We start from the raw sequence: 20,459 nt of genomic DNA, 5'->3' as shown, positions 1-20,459 counted from the left end.
GAAGAACTGGTGGGACAATTTCGCTTGTGCGAAAATGTCCAGGACATTGGCTGCCTCAGCAGGCATGGCTAAGGCGTCTGCCCTCCTGTTTCCTTCGGCAATGGCACCTGGAAGGTCAGTGTGCGCCCTCACATGCATGACATAGTAAGGTTGCTTTCTGTGGGAGATAAGATATACTAATTCAGAAAGCAATTTGTATAAATTTGGGTTAGAGACCTCTTTTAGAAATGCATGTTCTGCTCTCATAGCTATTCCAGCCACATAAGCTGAATCAGTCACCAGATTGAAAGGTTCTTGGAATTTCTCAAAAGCTCTGACAACGGCTGCTAATTCAGCAATCTGTGGTGATCCCTCGACCACTTGGACATCAGACTCCCATTTCTGTGTCCTGGGGTCCTTCCAAGTCATGACTGACTTGTGGGATTTCCCTGAGCCATCTGTGAAAACCATCAGAGCCTTGAGCAGTGTTTTGCTCTGCAATGATTTGGGGACCAAATTAAATGTAGTTTTGTAAAGTCTGTGGCCAGGTGGGTGTATAGAAATTTGGCCTGAATAGCTATCGAGAGCAAACTGAAGGCTCTCATTGGTTTGGAGCAAAGGCTCCAAACTTCCAATTGCCAATGGGAGGAAGATACATGTGAACTCACAGGCTGCAAGAGTGTGGAGACGGACTCTAGCTCTTTTAATGAGTTCAGCCATGATTTCCTGCGGAGTGGTAATAGTCTTAGTGGGCTGGTTATGTGTAAAGATCCACTCGATGATAAGGAATGGATCCTTCAATGCAGTGTCCCATTGAAAAATGAGCCCGTGTAAGCGCGGGGCCTTACCCAGGATAACCAGTTGGAAAGGCAGGCTGGGCTCATAGCGGTGGGCTTGCCGTGAAGACAGGGCCTCCTGGACCTTGGTGATGGATTCCCGGGCCTCCGGCATGAGGGAGTATGGTGAATTGAGGGCCTCACTGCCACAGAGCAGATTGAAGAGGGGCGCAAGGACTTCCGTCGTTACCCCAAGCAGAGGACGTACCCAGTTGATGGACCCACAGAGCTGATGTAGGTCCCACAGGGTCTTGGGGTCGTCTCTGATGGTCAGCTGCTGGGGCACAATGGTTCACTCGTGGATCTGGAGTCCTAGGTAGGTCCAAGGGCAGGTGTGCTGGATCTTGTCCTCACGGATCTCAAATCCAGCGTCCTCAATTGTCTGGATAGTTTTTTGTAAAGTCCGGTGCAGATAGTCATCGTCAGCAGCACAAACCAGGATGTCATCCATGTAGTGGAGGATGACGGCATCTGGGAACAGGGTCCTCACAGGTGACAGGATGTGGGCCACGTACCATTGGCAGATGGTAGGAGAATTTTTCATCCCTTGGGGAAGGACTAGCCAATGGTATCTTTTTAAAGGTGCTTGTCTGTTTGGAGAGGGAACCGAGAATGCAAATCTGGGGGCGTCCCAAGGATGGAGGGGTATGTTGAAAAAACAGTCCTTGATGTCAATGACAGCCAGCTTCCAATCCCGAGGAAGCATTGAAGGGGAGGGCATGCCAGGCTGAAGGGATCCCATGTCCTCAATGACATCATTGATCTTTCGGAGGTCATGAAGGAGTCTCCACTTGTCCTTGCCTGGTTTGCGTAGGACAAAGACAGGGGAGTTCCAAGGGCTGTTGGACTCAGTGATGTGGCCCTTGGCAAGCTGCTCTTCCACGAGGGCTTCCAGTGCGCACAGTTTGGTCTCAGATAGGGGCCACTGATCAACCCACACTGGGTGGTGCTGTTTCCAGGTGAGTTGGGGGATGGTAGGCATGGCGCGCTTCTCAGTGACCCCGACTAAAAATCCCTGCTGGGAATCCGCAGAGAAGCCCCCCATTGGGACAGGAGATCCCGTCCCCAGAGGGTGATTGGTGCTCTCACCACAAATGGCCTGATGGTTGCCATTTGTCCCTCAGGTCCTTCCATGACAATATTCCGTTTGCTCTTCATGGAAGCTGTCATCCCTCCAATTCCTGAAATCATGCCTGCTACAGGTTGTAATTCCCAATTGTCTGGCCACTCGGAGCGGGTGATGATGGTAACATCTGCTCCAGTGTCTGTCATTCCTGGGTGCTGAATCCTTTCCCCATAACACAACAGGCTGCAGATGGGCTTGCTGAAGCCCACAACCTGAGTCCACATAGCGCTGGGGTTGAGGGGAACGTGATCTGGGCAGTCACTCGGAAGTAAAAAGGCCTGTGCCACGGGAGTCTGTTCCTTTAAATAATAAGGAGGTTCTATGCAGGTCAGGAAGATAGAAATTTCATCTCCAGGGTATATAGTCTGGACCTCAGGAACAGTATGAATTTGTTCTGGACAGTTGGTAGGATCCCCAAGTATTAAGATGTTAGAGGGACCGCCTGGTGGTCCATGTTTCCCTGTGGGGATTTTGTAAATACAGTCACCCTCCATATGTAAAGAGAGTCTAGTTACCAGTTGACGCCAGGTTCCCATCTGAAGCGCTCCACCTGCTGGGCTTGATATCGGGGTCCCCGTGGAGGCAGGATGGTGGGTGTGGCAGGAGAGGTGGAGCGGTGCGGCATTTGATGTGATGTCGAAGCGCAGGGCCGTTCCACACTCTGCTTGAAGCTTCCCGAATGCCAGTTTTGTCTGGGTAACTGTTGGTGGGCTGGTGGTTGTATGGAATGTCTCTCTGGACAGTCTTTGAAAAAATGTCCAGGCTCGCCACAATTAAAACAACGACTTGTATTGGGGTCTGCAGCATAAGCTCCAGATATCCCCTCTGCCACTCCCTTAGCCACTGCAAGTGCCACTGTATTCTCACTTGAGGCAGAGGAGTGTTCGGTGCAGGCTTCAACCATCTGATCTATGGTTGGTTCGGGGTCCAGTGGGAGGGCTCGCAAAACTGCTTTGCACTCCGGATTAGCATTGGCCATTGCTATTTTTACTAATAATTCTTTTTGCGCCTGAGGGCTCTCTATCTGCTTTTCAATGGCCACCTTTAACTTATCAATATACTTAATAAAAGACTCAGTTGCCCCTTGCTTAATATTGGTGAAGCGCTGTGTTGGCACTTTATCATCAGGGGTGGTAAAAAGAGATATCTTGGCAGCATTAGCTATATCCTGTAAAGCTGCTTCAGGCAGATCCCGGGCCTGATCTCGGGGCTTTTGAAAATCTCCTTCTCCTGCTAATTGCTCTAAAGTAAAATTAGGTCTGTTAGCATCTTTAGCATAAACATCTGCCAATTGCTTTAAATGTTTTTTCCACTGCCTCTCCCACAACATGTACTCTGCTGGGGAGAGAAGGCACTTCATAATATTCTTGATGTCATGCAGGACCATGACGTGGGCAGAGAAGGAGGCTTCCAGCAAGTGTTTAAAAAAATGTGAACCCCTGCCATGTTCCTCAGCAGCTTTGCAAAGTTCCTGCAGTTCCCTATAGTGAAGGGATTCCCATGCGGCAACTTGTGCTCCTGCCCTGTCTCTCCTCATTATTACAGGAAAGGCAAGTATTTTCCGGGACAGAGCTGAGTTCCCTGCCCGTGTGGCTTCCCTCTGCACCTCAGCCCAGGCGTCTTCATACTCAGAATCTGAATAAGAAGAGTCACTGCTCTCATCTCCTAGTGGAGATAGGGCGCGCTTGCTAGCAGCGCGTGGCCGGCTCGGGTGTCTAGAGCTGGCCCTTTTGTGGCTGCGTGGGGAGGCTGGGATGGCCCCGCTCCAGCCGGAGCCGTCCCGACCTCCGGGGCACTGGGACCCCGGAGCGGGCGCGCTGCTGGGGGTGGGGCCCCGGCGCGAAGGGGCGGGAGCGGGGCCCGCGACGGGGAAAGGTTTCCCGATGGATGGGGCAGGGCCCGACGCGGCTACACCCAACAACGCAGTGTGGGGGGTGGAGGAGCAGGACGCGACAGGAAGAGAAGGGGTGAAGGCGGGAAATTGGCCATTTTGGGCTTTGAGGGCGGGAAAACCGGGGTGGGAGTGGGACAAAATGGCGGGGCTTGCCACACTGCCGGCGCCATCTGTGCTAACGCTAGGAACTGGGGGGGACACAACCGGGTGTGAGGGCATGGGAGAGAGGGTAGAGGAAAGACCCAGAGCGGCATGGCCATTGCTGCCCTGGTAAGGGTAAAGAGACGGTAGGGGGGTGTCAGGGAGACGGCAGCAGCTCTGTGCCCGGGGGCAATGTCCACCCGCCGACTGACTCTCAGGGAAAGGGGTTCCGGGACACCTGGAGGGACTGACGGGGTTGGGGGGTTTAACTGAGGACCCAAAACTCCCTCTTCTTTTTTTCCCTCTTTTTCCAATGAGAAAATAATATTTTGAAACACAGGAAAAAATTTTGCAACAGAAAAATCTACTTTAGCTTGAACTGTATATAACTTTCTTCTAACATTATCCCAAGAAATTCCCAATTTAGCAGAATCCGAATTAATCTTAAAATGTTTAAAAACCCAATGAATAAATCTCTTTAAATCCCCTTTAGAAAACTTAAAATTTCCCGCTTTTAGGGTGCTTACAACTTGGATGTAAAAGTCCCTCTCAGGTGGGGTCAGCCTTGATGTGGAGGACTGGTTCCCCATCCTTTTTCACTCCCCGCCCAGCAGTAAAACAGCAAAGAAAAAGAAAAAAGCCCAAAAAAAAAAAAACCCTTCACACGATCGACTTACAATTTCTCTTTGGCAGATGCAGGCGGGCGAAAAAAAAAAGCTGCTGGGTGGGTGGTCACCTGGCCGGTCCTCAGGGGCTTTTCTCCTTGCCCCAGATGGTCAGCGAGGGTCCCGGTCACAGCCTCTTGGATAGCTTCTTGCTAAAATGTAAGGAAGCTTCCTCGAGGGGCGGCGGCTCGAACGGCAGCGCGCCTCGCAGTTAAAGCTGCAGGCGGATGCTTCTTCAGGGCTCCTTTGAATGCCCCACGTTGGGCGTCAGTTGCCGTGGCGATGGAAAGCCCGGAGCAAGCAGCCCTGAAAAGGGCTGGGCCAAAGCGCGTGTGTGCGGCTTCGGGCAGGCGAGTGATTCCAGCTCGGCTCAGCGGTGGCAGGCAGGCGACACGGGAAGAAGGGATGAGAAAGCTGGTCCAGCGTTCAGCCATGCACAAACCTTTATTCAGGCAGAGCTTTGGCGAAGGGAGTCAGCAACAGCTAATCCCTCGAACAGGGGAAAACCTGGGATATTTATAGGGGAGGAGAGGGGAGGGGGGAGCCCGAGATACATGGGTGGGATGGCAGGGGGGAACACCAATGGAGCACAACAGTTTAACATATCTAACTCAAAGATCCCTGGGAGCGATACATTTTCTCTCTCTTACAGCGAAGTATCTTGTCTCCAGGGGAGAGCCAGGATCTCGGGTTCAGCGGGCTCCTCTATACCCACAGCCTGTGAGAGGTAGATTTTGGGTTTAGGAATCACCATCTAACACCCATAGAATGGAAGCGCTTTCTCCTAATTAGAGACATGGAATTCATCAACAGGCCCTGAGCTCCCAGAGCCATTAGGAGGCACCCTACCTCCCTGAGACCCTCTGGACCCATGCATGGTAACACTTATAGCTCCAATAAACCCACTTACCTGTTTTAGGTACTTGTATGGGTCTTGTTCTAAGTCATGGAGCTATTCCCTCCCTTATCTGGCACAACCTCCTCATTTGACGTGACTCCTGAGGCAAAGGGGGCTGTAATGCTTTGCAAATGAATAATCACATCAGCACCACTGGGAGAACTGAACATGGGATTATGTCTTGGGAGAGATCAATCTGGTTTCAGATATAGGTGCTAGAATGCTGTAAATAGGCACATTGGGAAACAGGGGAAGCCAAATGAAGGAACATTTCCTAGCAGTCCACATAGCCAAAGGAAGTTTTGGAAATAAGAACCAACAGCTCTGTTCCCTGTATTAGAAATCATGTTTTTAGGTTAATACATACAACACAAGCAGCTTTAACAAGCACAACTTATATACACTGTCAGGCATCAAAATCCATCTGTTCCAAGGCCTTATTTAGGTACTGCTGCCTCCCCCGCTGTTCTTCCCAGAGGTTCCTGCCTTCTGCATTCGGCTCACACTTGGCTGTCGGGGCATCCTCTGTGCAGATCCCTCCCGGCTGCTTCTTTCGGCCAGAATTTGTGAGCCACTGACAGCAGAGCTGGTTTTATTTCTCCCTGAATAAACAAATACATCCATTAATTTTCACATCCCAACCCAGGCATCACCACACAGCCGCTAGCCACAAGCATTCCCTCAGGAACCATGCAGGAGGCAAAATTCCATTAGATCTCACGAACATCTTCAGCATCCAGTGCAGAAAGCAAATTGGTGAATTCAGCCCAACAGGTATCGGTTCCATGAAACCCAAAGAAGTTACAGTAGAAGCAGTTTTAATTTTCATGTAATCTACAAAGTAAGCAGCCACTTTGTTCTAGTCATTCCACACAGGAACAGCAGCATAGCAAACAGCACTGCTGGAACACCAAGAGCTTCCAACACCTCGAGCTGGGGTAAGTGAAAGGATGTGCCAGTGGCCACTGGTGCCTAAGACTGTTGCCACATCATCAGTTCACATACACACTTCTCTCCACATCATTTCTGTCATTCAATGAGCAGATTTGGATTTCCTATCATTTTCTGGGGCTTTCAGGCACTCAGACTTCTACACAGGACTTCAAATGTTCTTACTGAGTTCAAGAGGTGAGAGTTCCCTTCCTGGAGGCACAACTGACAGGCTCTAAGAAGCAAAGCAGGAGCAGGGAGCAGCACTGGGTACAAAGCTGTTGTACCCAATGCTGTACAATGGGTACAAAGCTGTTGGGGGAGGCAAGGGGCAACAGGATCCTGTCAGAGGAGAGAGTGACAGACTCAGTGTTGCTGATACAAATGTCAGGAGGGAATGAGGGACACTGACTTTTCCTGCCACTCCCTCAGGTGAGAAGTAGGATTCACTTTAGGAAAGGGAATAAAAGGAACATGATGTACAGCTTTTATTAAAGAATGCAACCTCCATGAAGCATCATAAAAATGAGTAATAGCAACAAGAAAACAAAACATGAATACAGTGGGCTGTAGTTACATGCATGCAATTTAAATGAAGAGTGGTATTCTGGCAACCATTCACAGTGCAACTTGCACAACATCAACAGCTGCTCTAGACACTGGAGTCTCCATGGACATGGTTTGGAAAGCATCATCTTGGATCATCTGTGCTACAGACAGTGAACAGTTACTTGCCAGACCATCCTGTCTCCTTGAAGCAGCTGTCTGGAAAGAGAACTCACATCAATACTACCAGTTAACACCTTGATGCACCAGAAAGACAATCCAAGAACTTCCAAGTAGGAGCAGGTGGCCATTATTAATCTGTAAAATTTGGGTGGCACAAAAATCCATTCACTTATCCCAGCCAAGTCAGGTGCTCTTGAAAAACTCTCTTCTTGTCAAGCATGGCAGTGATGTGCCAGCAGTCACCATCCCCTGACAGCCAACCAGCCCTGCCAGCTGTGCTGTAGCTCAGGCACTTTAAGCAGCTTCACTAAAGCAAGTGCTGTTCACAAAAACAAACATACTGTGCAAAGGTAATACATGATCTCACAGTATTTGAGAGAAGAAGTGGCAGGAATAAAAGCATTATTCATCATGATGCTTTTAGCAATCCTGGATGTGTGCCCAGGTGAATGTCCTCCCCCTGCTCAGGTCCTCAACCCACGTACAACTCCAGTGGTGTGCACACACACACTGGGACCCTTAAGCACTACTGCAGTCAGGCCCCCAATCTTCTGACCCAGCCAGAACAACCTGGGGAGAAAGAGTCATTTGAAGAGAAGATGTGCTCAAAGCACGTGCCCTCCATCCCCCTAGCCTTGAAATCACAGTAAAACAAACCAGACAAACTGCATAAATATCCAGAATATTTTTGGAAGCAGCCTGTGCAGACCCATGTACCAGACAAGGACAGCTTCTGAAGTGTGCAGCGACAGGCATGGTTTGTGCTTCTCTCAGTTACACTATCAGAGATAACAGATTCAATTACCACAAAGCACAAAAGCAGCTCAACGACCATAAACTCTCTGTAATTCAAGTACTACAGACGAACAAAAGGATTTCACTGATATTTTCCTTGGTGACTGTCACTGTTTGGCACTGACCAAATGTCAGGCACCCATGAAAGCCATTCACTCACCCTCCCATGTTACACCTGGGTAGAGGAGACAAAATTTAACAAAGGCTTCATGTATTGAGATAAGGACTGGGAGGAAACACTCAAAGAGCAAAACAGGCTCATCTTAGAGACACAAAGTGAGTTTCTTACTAACAAAATCAGAGAAGTAAAATAAGGCCTTAAGAACACCTTTTCTTCCCCCAGCCCCTCCCTCCTTCCCACTGACAGCACAGGGGAAGGGGTGGGGGTTTTTGGTCAGTTCATCACCTAAGGTTTTCCTCTGCTTGGCTCAGAGAGGGAAGTCATTCCCCTGTGAGACTCATAAGTAAGGTAAGGCCCTTACCTTGAATGTGTCTGGCTGCCACAGAATAGCTATATAGTCTGCAGCCAAAATAGCTATGGAAGGAAGAGATAAGTCAAGAGAAAGACTAATCAAATAACTGCCTCCCCAAAGATGACCCCAGAAGCAGGAGCTGTTTATCTCCTCGAGAGCCAGGCACAGTTTGGGAAGAATGGTATGTGACCCAAGCAGTCTTAAGTACCAGAGGGAGAAAGAAGCACTGCCTTGTGTCGAGCAGGAGGCAAGAGAAGGTCAATCAGCCTTAGGAAAGAAAAGAACCCCAAATATGCTTTCAGAAGTAGAAATCTAAAGCTCTTCTCTTTCAGTTTCCTCTCTACTCAACCTACCACTTTCCTCAAGGGATCCTTTCCTGCCTCTGAGCAATAACAAGGACTACAGATTTTTCTCTCACTGGTTAATAAATAAATAAATACATAAATGTCTTTTGTTACATTCACTTGTAGCAGCCAGGGATACCAGGGCTGCAACATTCTCAAGATATCTCCTGCAGTATATATTGACATCAGCCCCACAAACTGTCCTCTTCTGCCACACAGTTCTCAGATCTTCAAAGCTGCTGCCATATCTTCAGCAGTTAATACATAATCTGGGCTATTTCCAGAGCTAAAACATCGGTCAAGAGCCCAAATCATTCACCTCTCCTGCTCTTTTGATAAACGGCTCCCTTCAAGACTGCTCAGCAGAGCCACAGGAGCTTCTCTCCTATCACTGATCAACATGAAACGCACCACCTTTTCCATGCAAATTCTCACATGTCCTTGGTTGCTCCTCATTTTGTTAGTTTTCACCACCACACTTGGGATATCTCATTTTCTCTCCTCTTGCAAGCAAGATTACAGAAAGAGAAGATGAGAGAAGTCCCTCACTTTTCTCTGAGAGCTCTATTGAGTCTGGTTTTTTGAGTGTTTCTTTGGTAGAGTGGGGGGAAAGAATGAACTGTCAGAGTTGTCATTCAAGCTCATATTTCATTACCGTGCAACAAACCACACAAGTCTAGCATTTACAATATTCCTCTAAATCCCTTTCTATCAGGTCTTGCCTTGCAGAGCATGAAAAACAGGAAAAAAAACCCAACTTGATAATCAGCCTGAAAAGACTGAAAAAAATTGAAAAAATCATCCCATTATTATGCAGCATTTAGTTTGATGTCCAGGAGAGAGGAAAGTCCAGGTAACCCTGCAATCCTCCTGCAGGAAAAGTGTGACAGGACAGAGACCTCCATGGCCACCTGGTCTTTTGGGACTAGAGCCACAGCAGGTTGTGAGCATTCCAGCCTAGATTTTTTGCAATTTATTCCTGGGATAAGGAATAAAAAAGCTGTTTGTCTGATATTTCTGCTGAAGTAGAAAAGCCTACTTCACTATCCATCACCTGTCTTTTGAGAGCATCAAAATTTATTATTGCCTCCTGGGAGACGAAAGGCACAGGAACTTTTAACCAAGGCAATTTCAGCCATCCAAGAAAGCACAGTACAGCTGAGAAATTACTGACATAATGCCAATTTCTGTACCAGAAGATAATAGAGGTCTATAAATTGAAGCTAGTTGGTTGCCTACAATACAGAAAAAATATTCATTTTGGAATGTGAGCCTGGGGGGAAGGGACAGGAACAGCAACAACTTCACATCAGGAATGCTCTGTGCACAGAACTTGTCCCACGTACTTACCATGTCCATGATTTCACAGAACACAAAACAAGGCCTCTAATTCAGAAGGCTTAAACTCTATTGTTTATGGTAGGAAAAGCTGGAGGGAGTGAGAGTTGCAGGATAAAATCCAGAAGGCAACCTGACTGTTCCTCAGTGACTGTAGGAAATCCACTTATTGGAGTGGTATTGATGGGGTGCTAGAAAAAAACCCAGTATAAGCAACTAAGTAAGAAAACCGTGATCAGGACGCTATTAGTCCTTTAATTAGTCCTATGTAAGTCACCAATAGGTCATGGTGTACATCTTTTTTCACAGAAGACATGCAGACTGCAAAGTGTCTGGGAATATTTTCAGGTGCAAGGCACACATTGCCACCACTCAGATCCCATGGAGATATTTAATTTACAATTAAAGCATAATAGCCAATATAACCCACAGGAAAATTCACTGTATGATGTATAAACCCCAGATTAAATAAATATAAGATAAATCCTTTGCATCTCCAAGGGGATTCCCTCTGCCACATCAGAGCTTTACACAGAATTTTCCTTGTCAGCATTATCCTTATCTCTTTCATACAGAAGTCTACACTACAAACCCCACATCAAGTTGAACCCTGAGATAACTAGAGGCTGAGTGGAAGAGGAATGCAAAGCAGCTGGCATGGCCAGCCTGCAGCACCCAAGAGTGCTGACAATCACCACTCCAAAAGGCTGGTCACAGCTACAGACAGACTGCACAAAGGGCAAGAAACAACTGAGAAAAAGGGATAAACAGGGAAGGATAAAAAACCCCGCAAAGATGGCAAGAAGAACACGCAAGAAATACAAAGCTGGCAACAAGCTGTGTAGTACACCAGGGAGTATTTATAAAATAACTGAACAGCAACACTTATAATTCTGAGGCCTTGACTGTATCTAAATATTTACACAGGAAGGAAGTAGTTAAAATATTTTTCCACACAGACCATAAAATCTCACCATGTGAACCTTTGACAGAGCCCATGGCTGATGATGGGCTCAGTGTTTTTTCCAACAGGCACTGGAGCTTGAGAGTTTCCCTGGGAAGGAGAGCATTCTGACCCCTCCTATGCACAACTCCTTTCTTCCCATGTCAATTAGTTCCTTGCAGCCTTAAAATCCACACACCAAACGATAGGCCCACAAAGGAGACAGGTTTTGAAAAGCAAGCTCATGTTAACAACACATCCAGAAGAGAAATTACCTGGGGCAAAGCTTTGGGAAGTAATTTTATGGGAAGACACTCTTTCTGGGGAAGTGGGGAATGTGAAAAAAGAGGTTGGAGTCCAAAGAGTGAGAGAAGCATCAAAGACTAAGATCAGCCTAAAAAAAAGAGCAGGGCATTGACATATGCATGTGTATAGAGAGGTAGAAAACTGCAGGGGAACCAGCAGGGACCTGAGGGTTGGCTGATGGAAACAGAAAGCACAGAAATAGTATGTGAGAAAATGGGATACTTAATTACACATATGTCTGGTCTGGGACAAACTCAACACCGATGTCCTTAACAGAACCCTCCCCCTCACACACACACAAAAGGATACCTGGGAAATTATTTCTATTTCAAACCAGCACTTTCCCTCCCAAATGAAATGCTGAGGGACCATTTTGAGTACAGCTTGAATTAAGCTGCATCCAGCTAAATATGCCAGATGGATGCTCCAATACCCACACACAGCAATTTGCAGGCAGCTGTCATGGATTCAGTTACCAGCCAACACAGAACACCATCACTGTGCTCTGTGGGAAAATACAGAGCTACTCATTTCAGACTCCCTGATGCTTCATCAGCACAAAAGCTGAGATAACTACAGGGCACCCCCCACCACCAATAGTGCTGATCAGATCAGTTGCATCAGCCTTATTTTAGGTGTTCTTAAAAGCCTCCCTGCACCATGACATGCTGGGAAAGCCTAAGCCAGGATCTCATTACTGATACAACTGGAGCAGAGCAGGCTTGGGTGATCTTTGGTGAGATCAGGATTCCTTCAGCCACTTGTCTGCTTTCTGACAGGGAGAAAGTGCAGGGGCTGAGCTGAAACGCAAGAAGCAGCTTGAGAAGCTTGCGCAGGACAATCACTGCTCTTGTTAGAAGCACAAGAAGCCCTTGTGTGGGCTATAACCACACAAGTCCCAGTGATGCAGAAGAGGCATCTCCCCCAGCCAAATGCCTGGACCCATGTGAAAGCTGCACCATCCTCTTCTTAAATGGAAGCAATGTCTTCCAAAAAGAGATTGCAGAGCCAACAGCAGGTAGCACTTAGGTTCCCCTTCTTTACAGCAGCTCCTAACAGGAAAGGAGGCAAGGCAAGGCAAACCAAACACTCCTGCAGAAAAAATCCAGCCCAGAGGCCACCCCCAGACACCCTGTTAACACTTACCAACTCCTGAAGGATGGACTTGGACAGTACGCAGAATGAAATAAGCTCAGTGAAAGAGAAGTGATTTTCAAGTTGAAGGATGGTAAGTTTAGATCCGGTATTGGGAAGAAATTCTTCCCTGTGAGGGTGCTGAGGCCTTGGCACAGGGTGCCCAGAGAAGCTGTGGCTGCCCCATCCCTGGAAGTGTCCAAGGCCAGGCTGGACAGGGCTTGGAGCAACCAAGTAGTGGGTAGTGGAAGGTGTCCCTGCCCACAGCAGGGAGTGGAATGAGATGAGCTTTAAGGTCCTTCCAACCCAAACCATTCTGTGATCCTTACAAGGAGGACTAGACAAAATACATCCTTCTTATTAACAGGATCTTACCAGCATTTCTTATACTCACAGAAATTAAACCACAGGACTAAAGTTGTGATAAGCCCCTGCTGAGCTTAAATTCTGCCTAAAGCATTTTCTGAGCATTAGCTTTTCAATGCTAATTTTATTCACAAAGGAATGAGCTGATGTCAGTGGGTGCTGTGTGACAGCAAAGTCACCTGCATTGGCAGAAACTAAATAGAGAAGCTTTCATTCAAAGTGAGTTAGTGCCCTAACTTAACACAAGCTTACAGAAAACAAAAAACTCTGACAGAGCTGGGAAGACCAAGCCTTCTGACAAGGTACAGAAGTGCTGTCCATCGGAATTTGGTCAGGGATGAATGTGAAAAGAAAGAGGAGGCCTAAGCGCTTCTTCATCACCATTACCAAGTAATGGCTTGCAAAGAGGGAAAATCCAAGCTTAGCATTTAATGTTTGACCACATCTGCAGCAAAATTGTGGCTTGGTGGGCACAACCTGCCTGTTCCAGCAATTCCAGTGCATTAACTTGCACCGAGGACATATTTTAGACTTGGGAGATAAGGCAGCAATCGGCCAAACTGGCTACTGAAAGCCAAACTAATACCAGATATATTTATCACAAGCAACACCAGCTTTCCCTGAACTTCAGAACACTTTGTCTTTGTTTCCAAGGGCTTGTCCTAGAGCACCCCAGGATATCAACATGCCAATTTTGAAGGTATACTACAAAGAGAAAAGTCTGGCTGGACACCCTAGGACTGAAATCTGACTCAGACCAGGAGATGCTCTGCTGAAGATGCAGAATTAGCACAGAAGTAAGCTCTCAAAACAACTGCTAACTCCTGCAATCTCAGCTTCTCTAAGGTGCCTGCAGTAGGATGATAGAAGGCAACAGCTAAGGGCACACCAATGCTACCTTAGGGCTTCTGGCTTTTCCTCTCGAGAAATTTAATGCTGATTAAAAAACAAGTCACCATTGGCCTGTCACAAACCTGAGTGAGCCCCCTACTAGCTAAAATTAGCTCACAGCAGTAGCTCAGTGCTAGAAAAAAAAAACTCACTTGTCCAGAAAGTACCACTCAAAGAGCAAACAGGAGAGAACAAAAGCTGCTCCACATTACAGACAGGAACAAAAACCTCAGTAACATGCCTTCATAGTTTGAGCAGCCAGTAACAGCTGGAGCACCAACAGAGAAGAGAGAGTAAAATTTAACAGCATTTTTTGATCAAAATCTCTGCTCTTTTGGGATGTTTCCTCTTAATGTGCTACCAGAATAGCACACTGCATCACACTTGAAAAAATCCAAGTGCTGCACCTCTCCCATTTCGTCTAGGAAATAGTAGTCAGCCAGGTGTCTTCCCTTGCCCCTGTACATATTCAGAGTAGTTTCTCAGTGACATGTGAGGCTGCTCTCTTCACAACAATCTCCTTCTCAACAGGGAGCTGTTAACCAAGAGCATCTCCTGACAAAGGGAAACCTCTTCATGGTGAGTCCAAGGAGTCCTGGACACTTTACCCACACACTCCTTTTGGGCGTCAGGAAACTTCCCAAGTTCCCCTCAGCTGCTCAAAGAGGGGATTCTCCTTGAGCTCTGCCATTATGAAGGTGCCAGTTTGTGGCATAACTCCTTTATCCCCATACTGATTGCTTTTCAAATTAATCCCCCTCTCAACTTCACTTCCAACAGGACTTGCAAGCACAGCCAAGAGAATAAGCATGCCCAAACAGGGGCACTGCCTCTTTCTGACACACTTTTAAGCACAAGAGAGATGAACTTTTCCATTGGGAATCCAGACTTAGTGACAGCACTTACTTAGTTATTTCTTTTTAAACCTTTTGGAAGTAATCCACAGAGTTGGCAAGCCATAAGTCACTACAGGGAGTAAACAGAAATTTTATTAGAACTGGTTGGGAATAAAATAAAATTATATATAGTATATGTATATATGGCACAAGTTCAGGGCTATGGTTGTTATTGTCCCTGGAAATTGGAGTAGTAAGGAGAAAAAAATGCATTCAAAAGCAGTAACTATTTTAGCTGACAGTCCCCCACAGCCTTCATCTTCCTACACAAATACTATCTCTGTAGAATGGAAACTGCTGCATGAGCATTAGAATCCACCACGCACATCGGAATAGAGTAAAAGAAGCAACAAAGCTCTCCTCCTTTTCCAGGGATTCCTCATGGCCCGGAAACTTTTTTTTGAGTTATATACAAACAAAGCAGTACTGAATAGTACTGTAGATTAAAGTTTTTTTGTGTTTAAGGGCAGAGCCAGGAGGCTACAAAACGCAGCACAAGTACTGCAGCGACCCCCCCCCGGAGCCCGCGCTGTCTAAAAAGAATGAGCATTAAGACAAACAGGGCGCGGGCAGCGCTGGGGCCGGGCCGGGGCTCACCCCGAGCCGCCCCCCGGGCTGGGCCGAGCGGCCCGCGGGCCCCTCCCCGCGGCGGCCCGGCCGCGGGGCTGCACCGGGCGAGCTCCGGGCCGCGGCGGGGTCCGGCCAGAGCCCGAGGTCTCTCCGCGGGAACACAGCGGGGCAGGGCCCGGCGCCGCCCCCCGCCCGCCCCGCTCCGCCTCCGCCCGCCGCGTACCTCGGCTATCGGCGGGGATCGGGGCCGGCGCAGCGGGGCCGCCCTCGGGCCCCGGCGGGAGCCGCTGCCCGGCGCACATGGACTTCAGCACCTGGAACACGGCGAGCGGCGCCACGTTCATGCGTAGCAGGTCCAGCAGCACCCTGCGGGGGAGACACCCGGCACCGGCAGCACCCGTCAGAGGGGACTCCGGCGGCACCGGCGGCTCCCGCGGGTCCCGCCCCCGCCGCTCACCGGAACACCTCCGGGTCCAGCCCGCTACCCGCCGCCTGCGCCAGTTCGAACAGCTCCGCCTCCTCCGCGCTCAGCAGCTGCTTCCGCCGCAGCCGCGTCTCCGCCGTTGCCGCCATTCCCGCCGCCCCCTCCGACATGGCTGCCAGGCCCCGCCCCCTACGCCAGATCACGCCCCCCACACTGCGAGGCCCCGCGGCCCCGCCACCCCCGCGGCCCCGCCTCCGGCGGCCCGGCCCCGCTGCTCCCGGCCCGGCCCCGCTGCTCCCGGTCCGGCCCCGCTGCTCCTGGTGCGGCCGGCAGGCGGCAGCCGCGCTCCAGCCGCGGGCCCTGCCCGGCGCTGCCGCAGCGACCTCGTAGTGACAATGTCCGGTGTGCGGTGCGCGGTGTGTCCCGTGTCCGCCCCGCTGCCTTCCGCGCTCACCCCGCCGCGGGTGCCTCTGCTCCAGAGCAGGGCAGGACCCAGAGAGAGCCGCTGAACGCGCCAGGGGCAGTGCGGTAACTTCGACTGCGGGGATGCCGTGGGGACTCGCGGAGCTGCAGAAAACCCGTGTTCTTGTCCCCAGCTGTTCCCTGGGCCGGGTGGCAGCTCCCCCAAACGCACTGCAGTCCTCGAGCTCAGAAATCATCTGGAGCTGCGTGGGGAAGAAAACTGGAAACTTGGGTCTTGAGTCGCACGGTGGCAAAGAACTGGCAAATTGACATTGAAATTCCTCTATCTAAGTGGAAATGAACTGTTGCCGTCAGGGAGCCATGGTCCGTTCTGCTGCCCCGGGCCCAGCACACACAAGCCCCGGAGTTGCACTGTTAATGGAGGGCAGAGCTGAGCTGTGTCCCCCCAGCACTGCCACGAGAGATTCCCATCCATCCACCCGTTCCCATCCATTCCATTCCTACACCAAGCCACAGGAGATGGATGCTCCCACTCCACACCCCAAACCTGTGAGTCTGTCAAAAGGTGACCCAACCTTGTGCCCTGACGGCCCTGCTGACAGACAGACATTTACTACAGATGCCAAGACAGGAATGACATGGATTATGATAAAAGAAGGATCTTGCTCTTTATGGCCCCAAGCAGGACCAGCCCAGCAAGAACAATCATGGCTGTTTTGAGTGGGAGCAGCAGCTGCCAGCAGGAATTACTGGGATGTCTGCAGGGCTGCCAGTGCTGAAGCCCCAGAGCCTAAAGTTGTCCCAAAAGCTGGACTTTCAGAGGGACCCTCAGCTGAGCAGGGAGTGCAGGGTCTGTGATGCAAGGGGACTGAAAAATAGCCTTGTGCTTGCTCTCTTGCCTGTTCTGGTATGTGACATGCCACTTCCTTTGGGACAGGGGGGAAGTCAAGCGCGAATGAAAGAGCCCTCACTGTGTGGGGTGATGCAGTCTCTAGACCTGGTCCCACATGGACTACCTCCCCCTGCCTGTGGCATGTGAGAGCTCAGCTACAACTCAAAACAGAAGAGAGCAAGATGCTTTTTAGCTCAACCCTTCTCTGGAAAAAAACAAAAAAAAACAACAACAAAAAAACGGAACCGCCTTCTGTAGGACAAGCTGGAGAAGTCTCAGCCTCTCACATCCCTCCTTCCAAGCCCCAGCCTGTTCCAGCTGGCAGCTCCCCTGCGTGCTGTGGCCACCAGCATCACAAACAGGGCTGGAGACCTTCCCAGGGCAAAGGAAAGGAGACCCTGTGACCCCCAGGCTTCCTTCATAGGTCATGGCTGTGTCACATCTTCCCCACCTCTCGGTGCAAGCCTGGATGGGCCTAGTCTGCAACTTGGAGTGACAACTCTCCTCTGGACTTCAAGGTTTCCTCTGAAGCATTTCTGGGGGTTCTGTTGTCTCCATTTCTTCATTTTGCTCTCCTTATCCAACAGATCAGCAGAGGAAGTCCTTGGGAACCATAAACTTCCCATGGGAAGGCCTCAGTTACTGGAGCTGCAGTCTGGGTGGCACCAGGGACTCTGGCTTAGATGACACTGAGCAGGGCCCTGGGCCTTGTGGGCTGCCAGACACTCTCCATTGCCTCTGGCAGGACTTTGAACCCCAATCACCACTCAGTCCACGGTTTCCACAGGAGGACGAGCCAGGACAGCCTGGGATGTTGATGCCAGCTTCGCAGGTCGGCAAGCACCAATTCTGCCCTCTATCAGTCTTTTATCCTTCTTGGTTCCCTCTGTCCTGCAAAACTATGTATTTTCATAGAATCATAGAATGGTTTGGGTTGGAAAGGACCTTAAAAAGCTCATCTTGTTCTAATCCCCTGCCATGGTCAGGGACACCTTCCACTATCCCAGGTTGGTCCAAGCTCCACCCATCCTGGCATGGAACACTTCCAGGGACGGGGCAGACACAGCTTCTCTGGGCAACCTCTGCCAGGGCATCATCACCCTCTCGACCAAGAATTTCTTCTCAACTAATCTAAACCTGCCCTTCAGTTTAAAACAATTCCCTCTTGTCCTGTCACTCCAGGCCCTTATTCAAAGTCCCTCTCCAGCTCTCTTGGAGACCCTGAGGGCACAGGGAGGGGCTTTAAGGTCTCCCTGGAGTCTTGTCCTCTCCAGGCTTAACAGCCTGGATTCCCTTCAGCCTGTCTTCACAGGAGACAGCCCTGTGAGCCTCATTTTGGTCAGTGAAGTCCTGTGCAGGAATAACACAGCCCCAAGCTGACCCACAACCAGGCAGAGTGGCACGAGACCAGAGCTCCACCAGCACAGCCCTGAGACCGAGCACAAGCTGTTCCCAGCAGTGCTAATCCAATTACAAAACAAACTTTCTTCCTCCATTATCAGGACCTGCAGTAAAAACTAAACCAGCTAAACCAGCCCAGCGATTTTGGAGGGCTTAGTGAGGAACTAGCGATCAGGCAATGAATGACAGAGCTGTTTCACCTTCTGGGAGGAGGAACACAGAACACGGGCAGTTGGGAGGACAAGGGGAATTGCTGGGACAAGTGGATTAGGAATTATTACAAACAAAGGTCTTTGGTCTAACTTTATGATCCCGACAGTTAACCTTACAGCCACGTAAGGTTATTCCCCCACTCCTGTCCCTCCTGGGGATTAGCATCCTTATGAATGGGAATCCCTGTCACCTCTCTAGCCCTGCTGGATGCCTGCCCTCACCCACCCCATTCCCAAACAATGCTCACTTCAGTCACAGGATGGCAAAGGCAGCACCAAAATACCCTTTCAAGAGTTCAGATTTTCTGGAGAGCTGTTCACCTCCCATCACCGAGGATGCTAGAATCGGAGTCACATATTTTTGGTGGTCAGGACAAAGGAAGGGGTTATTTCCCTTTATTTGGCATTGGGGAGACCACACCTGGATACTGTTTCCAAGTACATGAAGAGAGGAAGAGAGTCAGAGTCCTGCTGAGGATGGTCAGGGGCAGAACAAGGGAGTTTCACTTCTTCAGCCTGGAGAAGAAAGGTCTCAGGAGGGATGTAATTCCCACAGCAACGATCAGGAGCCACTTTGCTGAAGCACTTGGACACACAGCCCAGCTGCAGGGCAGTCCTGCTGGTCCAGGACTGGTTCTGGGGGGCTGGTGCAATGCACACAGATCTCATTTCTCTCATCCCTGTGCTCAGTAGGGATGCTCCCGAGATGGAGCCAGGCTGCTTGAGCAGGATTTCACCATAAGGCTGCAAAGCCAGCACTGGCTCCCAGGCAGTTTACCCTCTGCCAAAGCTCCTCAAGAAAACAGTCCCACACTATGTGGGGAGCTGCCCAGACACAAGAAGCCTCTTCTTTCCCACCCTCAGCCTCCAAGAAGGCAGAAGATCCCCCATGACCAGCTGTTCACTGGAGCCATCATGGCACAGCAGGGCTCCTACGTGGCACTTGAAACCTTCTGAGTGCAGAAAGGGCACCCAGCAGCATCGCTGCAGATTTCTGTATCTCCAGCCCTTCTTGCGGGCTCTGGGAGATAAAAAAAGCCCTCCCACAGGAGTCACCTCCATCCCCACTGGACGAAATGCTTCCCTGGGATGGAGAGAGGCAGCCAGAGCTGCCAGCAGCCAAGTGGGCTGTAGGGAGACACCGACCAGCTCAATCCGCTGCCTTTTAAGGAGCAGCAGAGCCTGAGGCATCCTGGAACAACCCACCACACTTCTGCAGGCATCGGATCACGGGATGCATTCACAGACCACACTGACCGTGCCCCATGGCCCCCACAGCAGCTCAAAACTGTGCAGGGAAGCCAGGACAGCCATTTCTCAGCTAAGATCGAGTCTGAAAAACCACAAAGGCCCAGCTGGCAGAGCAGGGTTCCTGCAGTGGCAGCAGTACTCACCCACAGACAGTCCCCACAGTGCTACCCATCACCTCAGTGCCCCTGCAGCAACCAGCAGGGACAGCTTCTGCCTGGCAGCAGGCAGAGGGGAAGATAATGCTTTTTCACAAAGCCTTCATCAAGCCACTGCTAACTCATCCCACCAACGCCTGAGGGCTTTGCTGCACTAACAGAAAAGGCTTTGCTGGTCCAGCAGTGAATTTGCTGCTGTCATCCCCCCCAGAAAGCAGAGGGGAAAGGCAATGTGCTGCTGGGGAGTAACAGCAGGATGGAGCTTAGGTTGAAGCATGGATAGAAGAAATGCATGTGCACAAGTGTAGGAGCAACACCAGGAACAAAGTTAAAAGGCAAGGTATGTATGAAACAATACAGAGCACCAGAGAGACATTCAGCCAAAAAAAGGAGCAAGCTGGCCCAAAGACAAGTGTCAGGAAGACAAACAACAGGACCAGAGCCAGT

General features: G+C 49.9%; 1 protein-coding gene across 2 annotated transcripts; it reads right to left on the bottom strand.

The window, feature by feature from the left end:
• Nucleotides 1-5,866: 5,866 nt before the first annotated feature.
• On the bottom strand, nt 5,867-15,848 carry LOC102102933 (mitotic-spindle organizing protein 2B-like). Of its 2 annotated transcripts, XM_088062960.1 has the most exons (4): nt 15,712-15,848; nt 15,478-15,620; nt 14,695-14,754; nt 6,006-6,141 (listed from the first exon to the last, which is right to left on the bottom strand). In XM_088062960.1, the coding sequence occupies exons 1-3, from the start codon at nt 15,846-15,848 to the stop codon at nt 14,699-14,701; spliced, it is 336 nt and encodes a 111-aa protein (XP_087919086.1). In that variant the 3' UTR covers nt 6,006-6,141; nt 14,695-14,698. The 2 variants fall into 2 exon arrangements, with proteins under 2 accessions (XP_005521382.1, XP_087919086.1); XM_005521325.3 differs by lacking the exon at nt 14,695-14,754 and having other exon boundaries at nt 5,867-6,141.
• Between the last annotated feature and the right edge of the window lie 4,611 nt (nt 15,849-20,459).

Source organism: Pseudopodoces humilis, chromosome 16 (assembly GCF_049639895.1).
Source record: "Pseudopodoces humilis isolate 2021_Gansu_Grassland_sample_001 chromosome 16, ASM4963989v1, whole genome shotgun sequence".
Taxonomy (NCBI): Eukaryota; Metazoa; Chordata; class Aves; order Passeriformes; family Paridae; genus Pseudopodoces; species Pseudopodoces humilis.
Note: the sequence above shows the minus strand (reverse complement) of the source record. Positions and strands in the feature narration are given on the sequence as shown.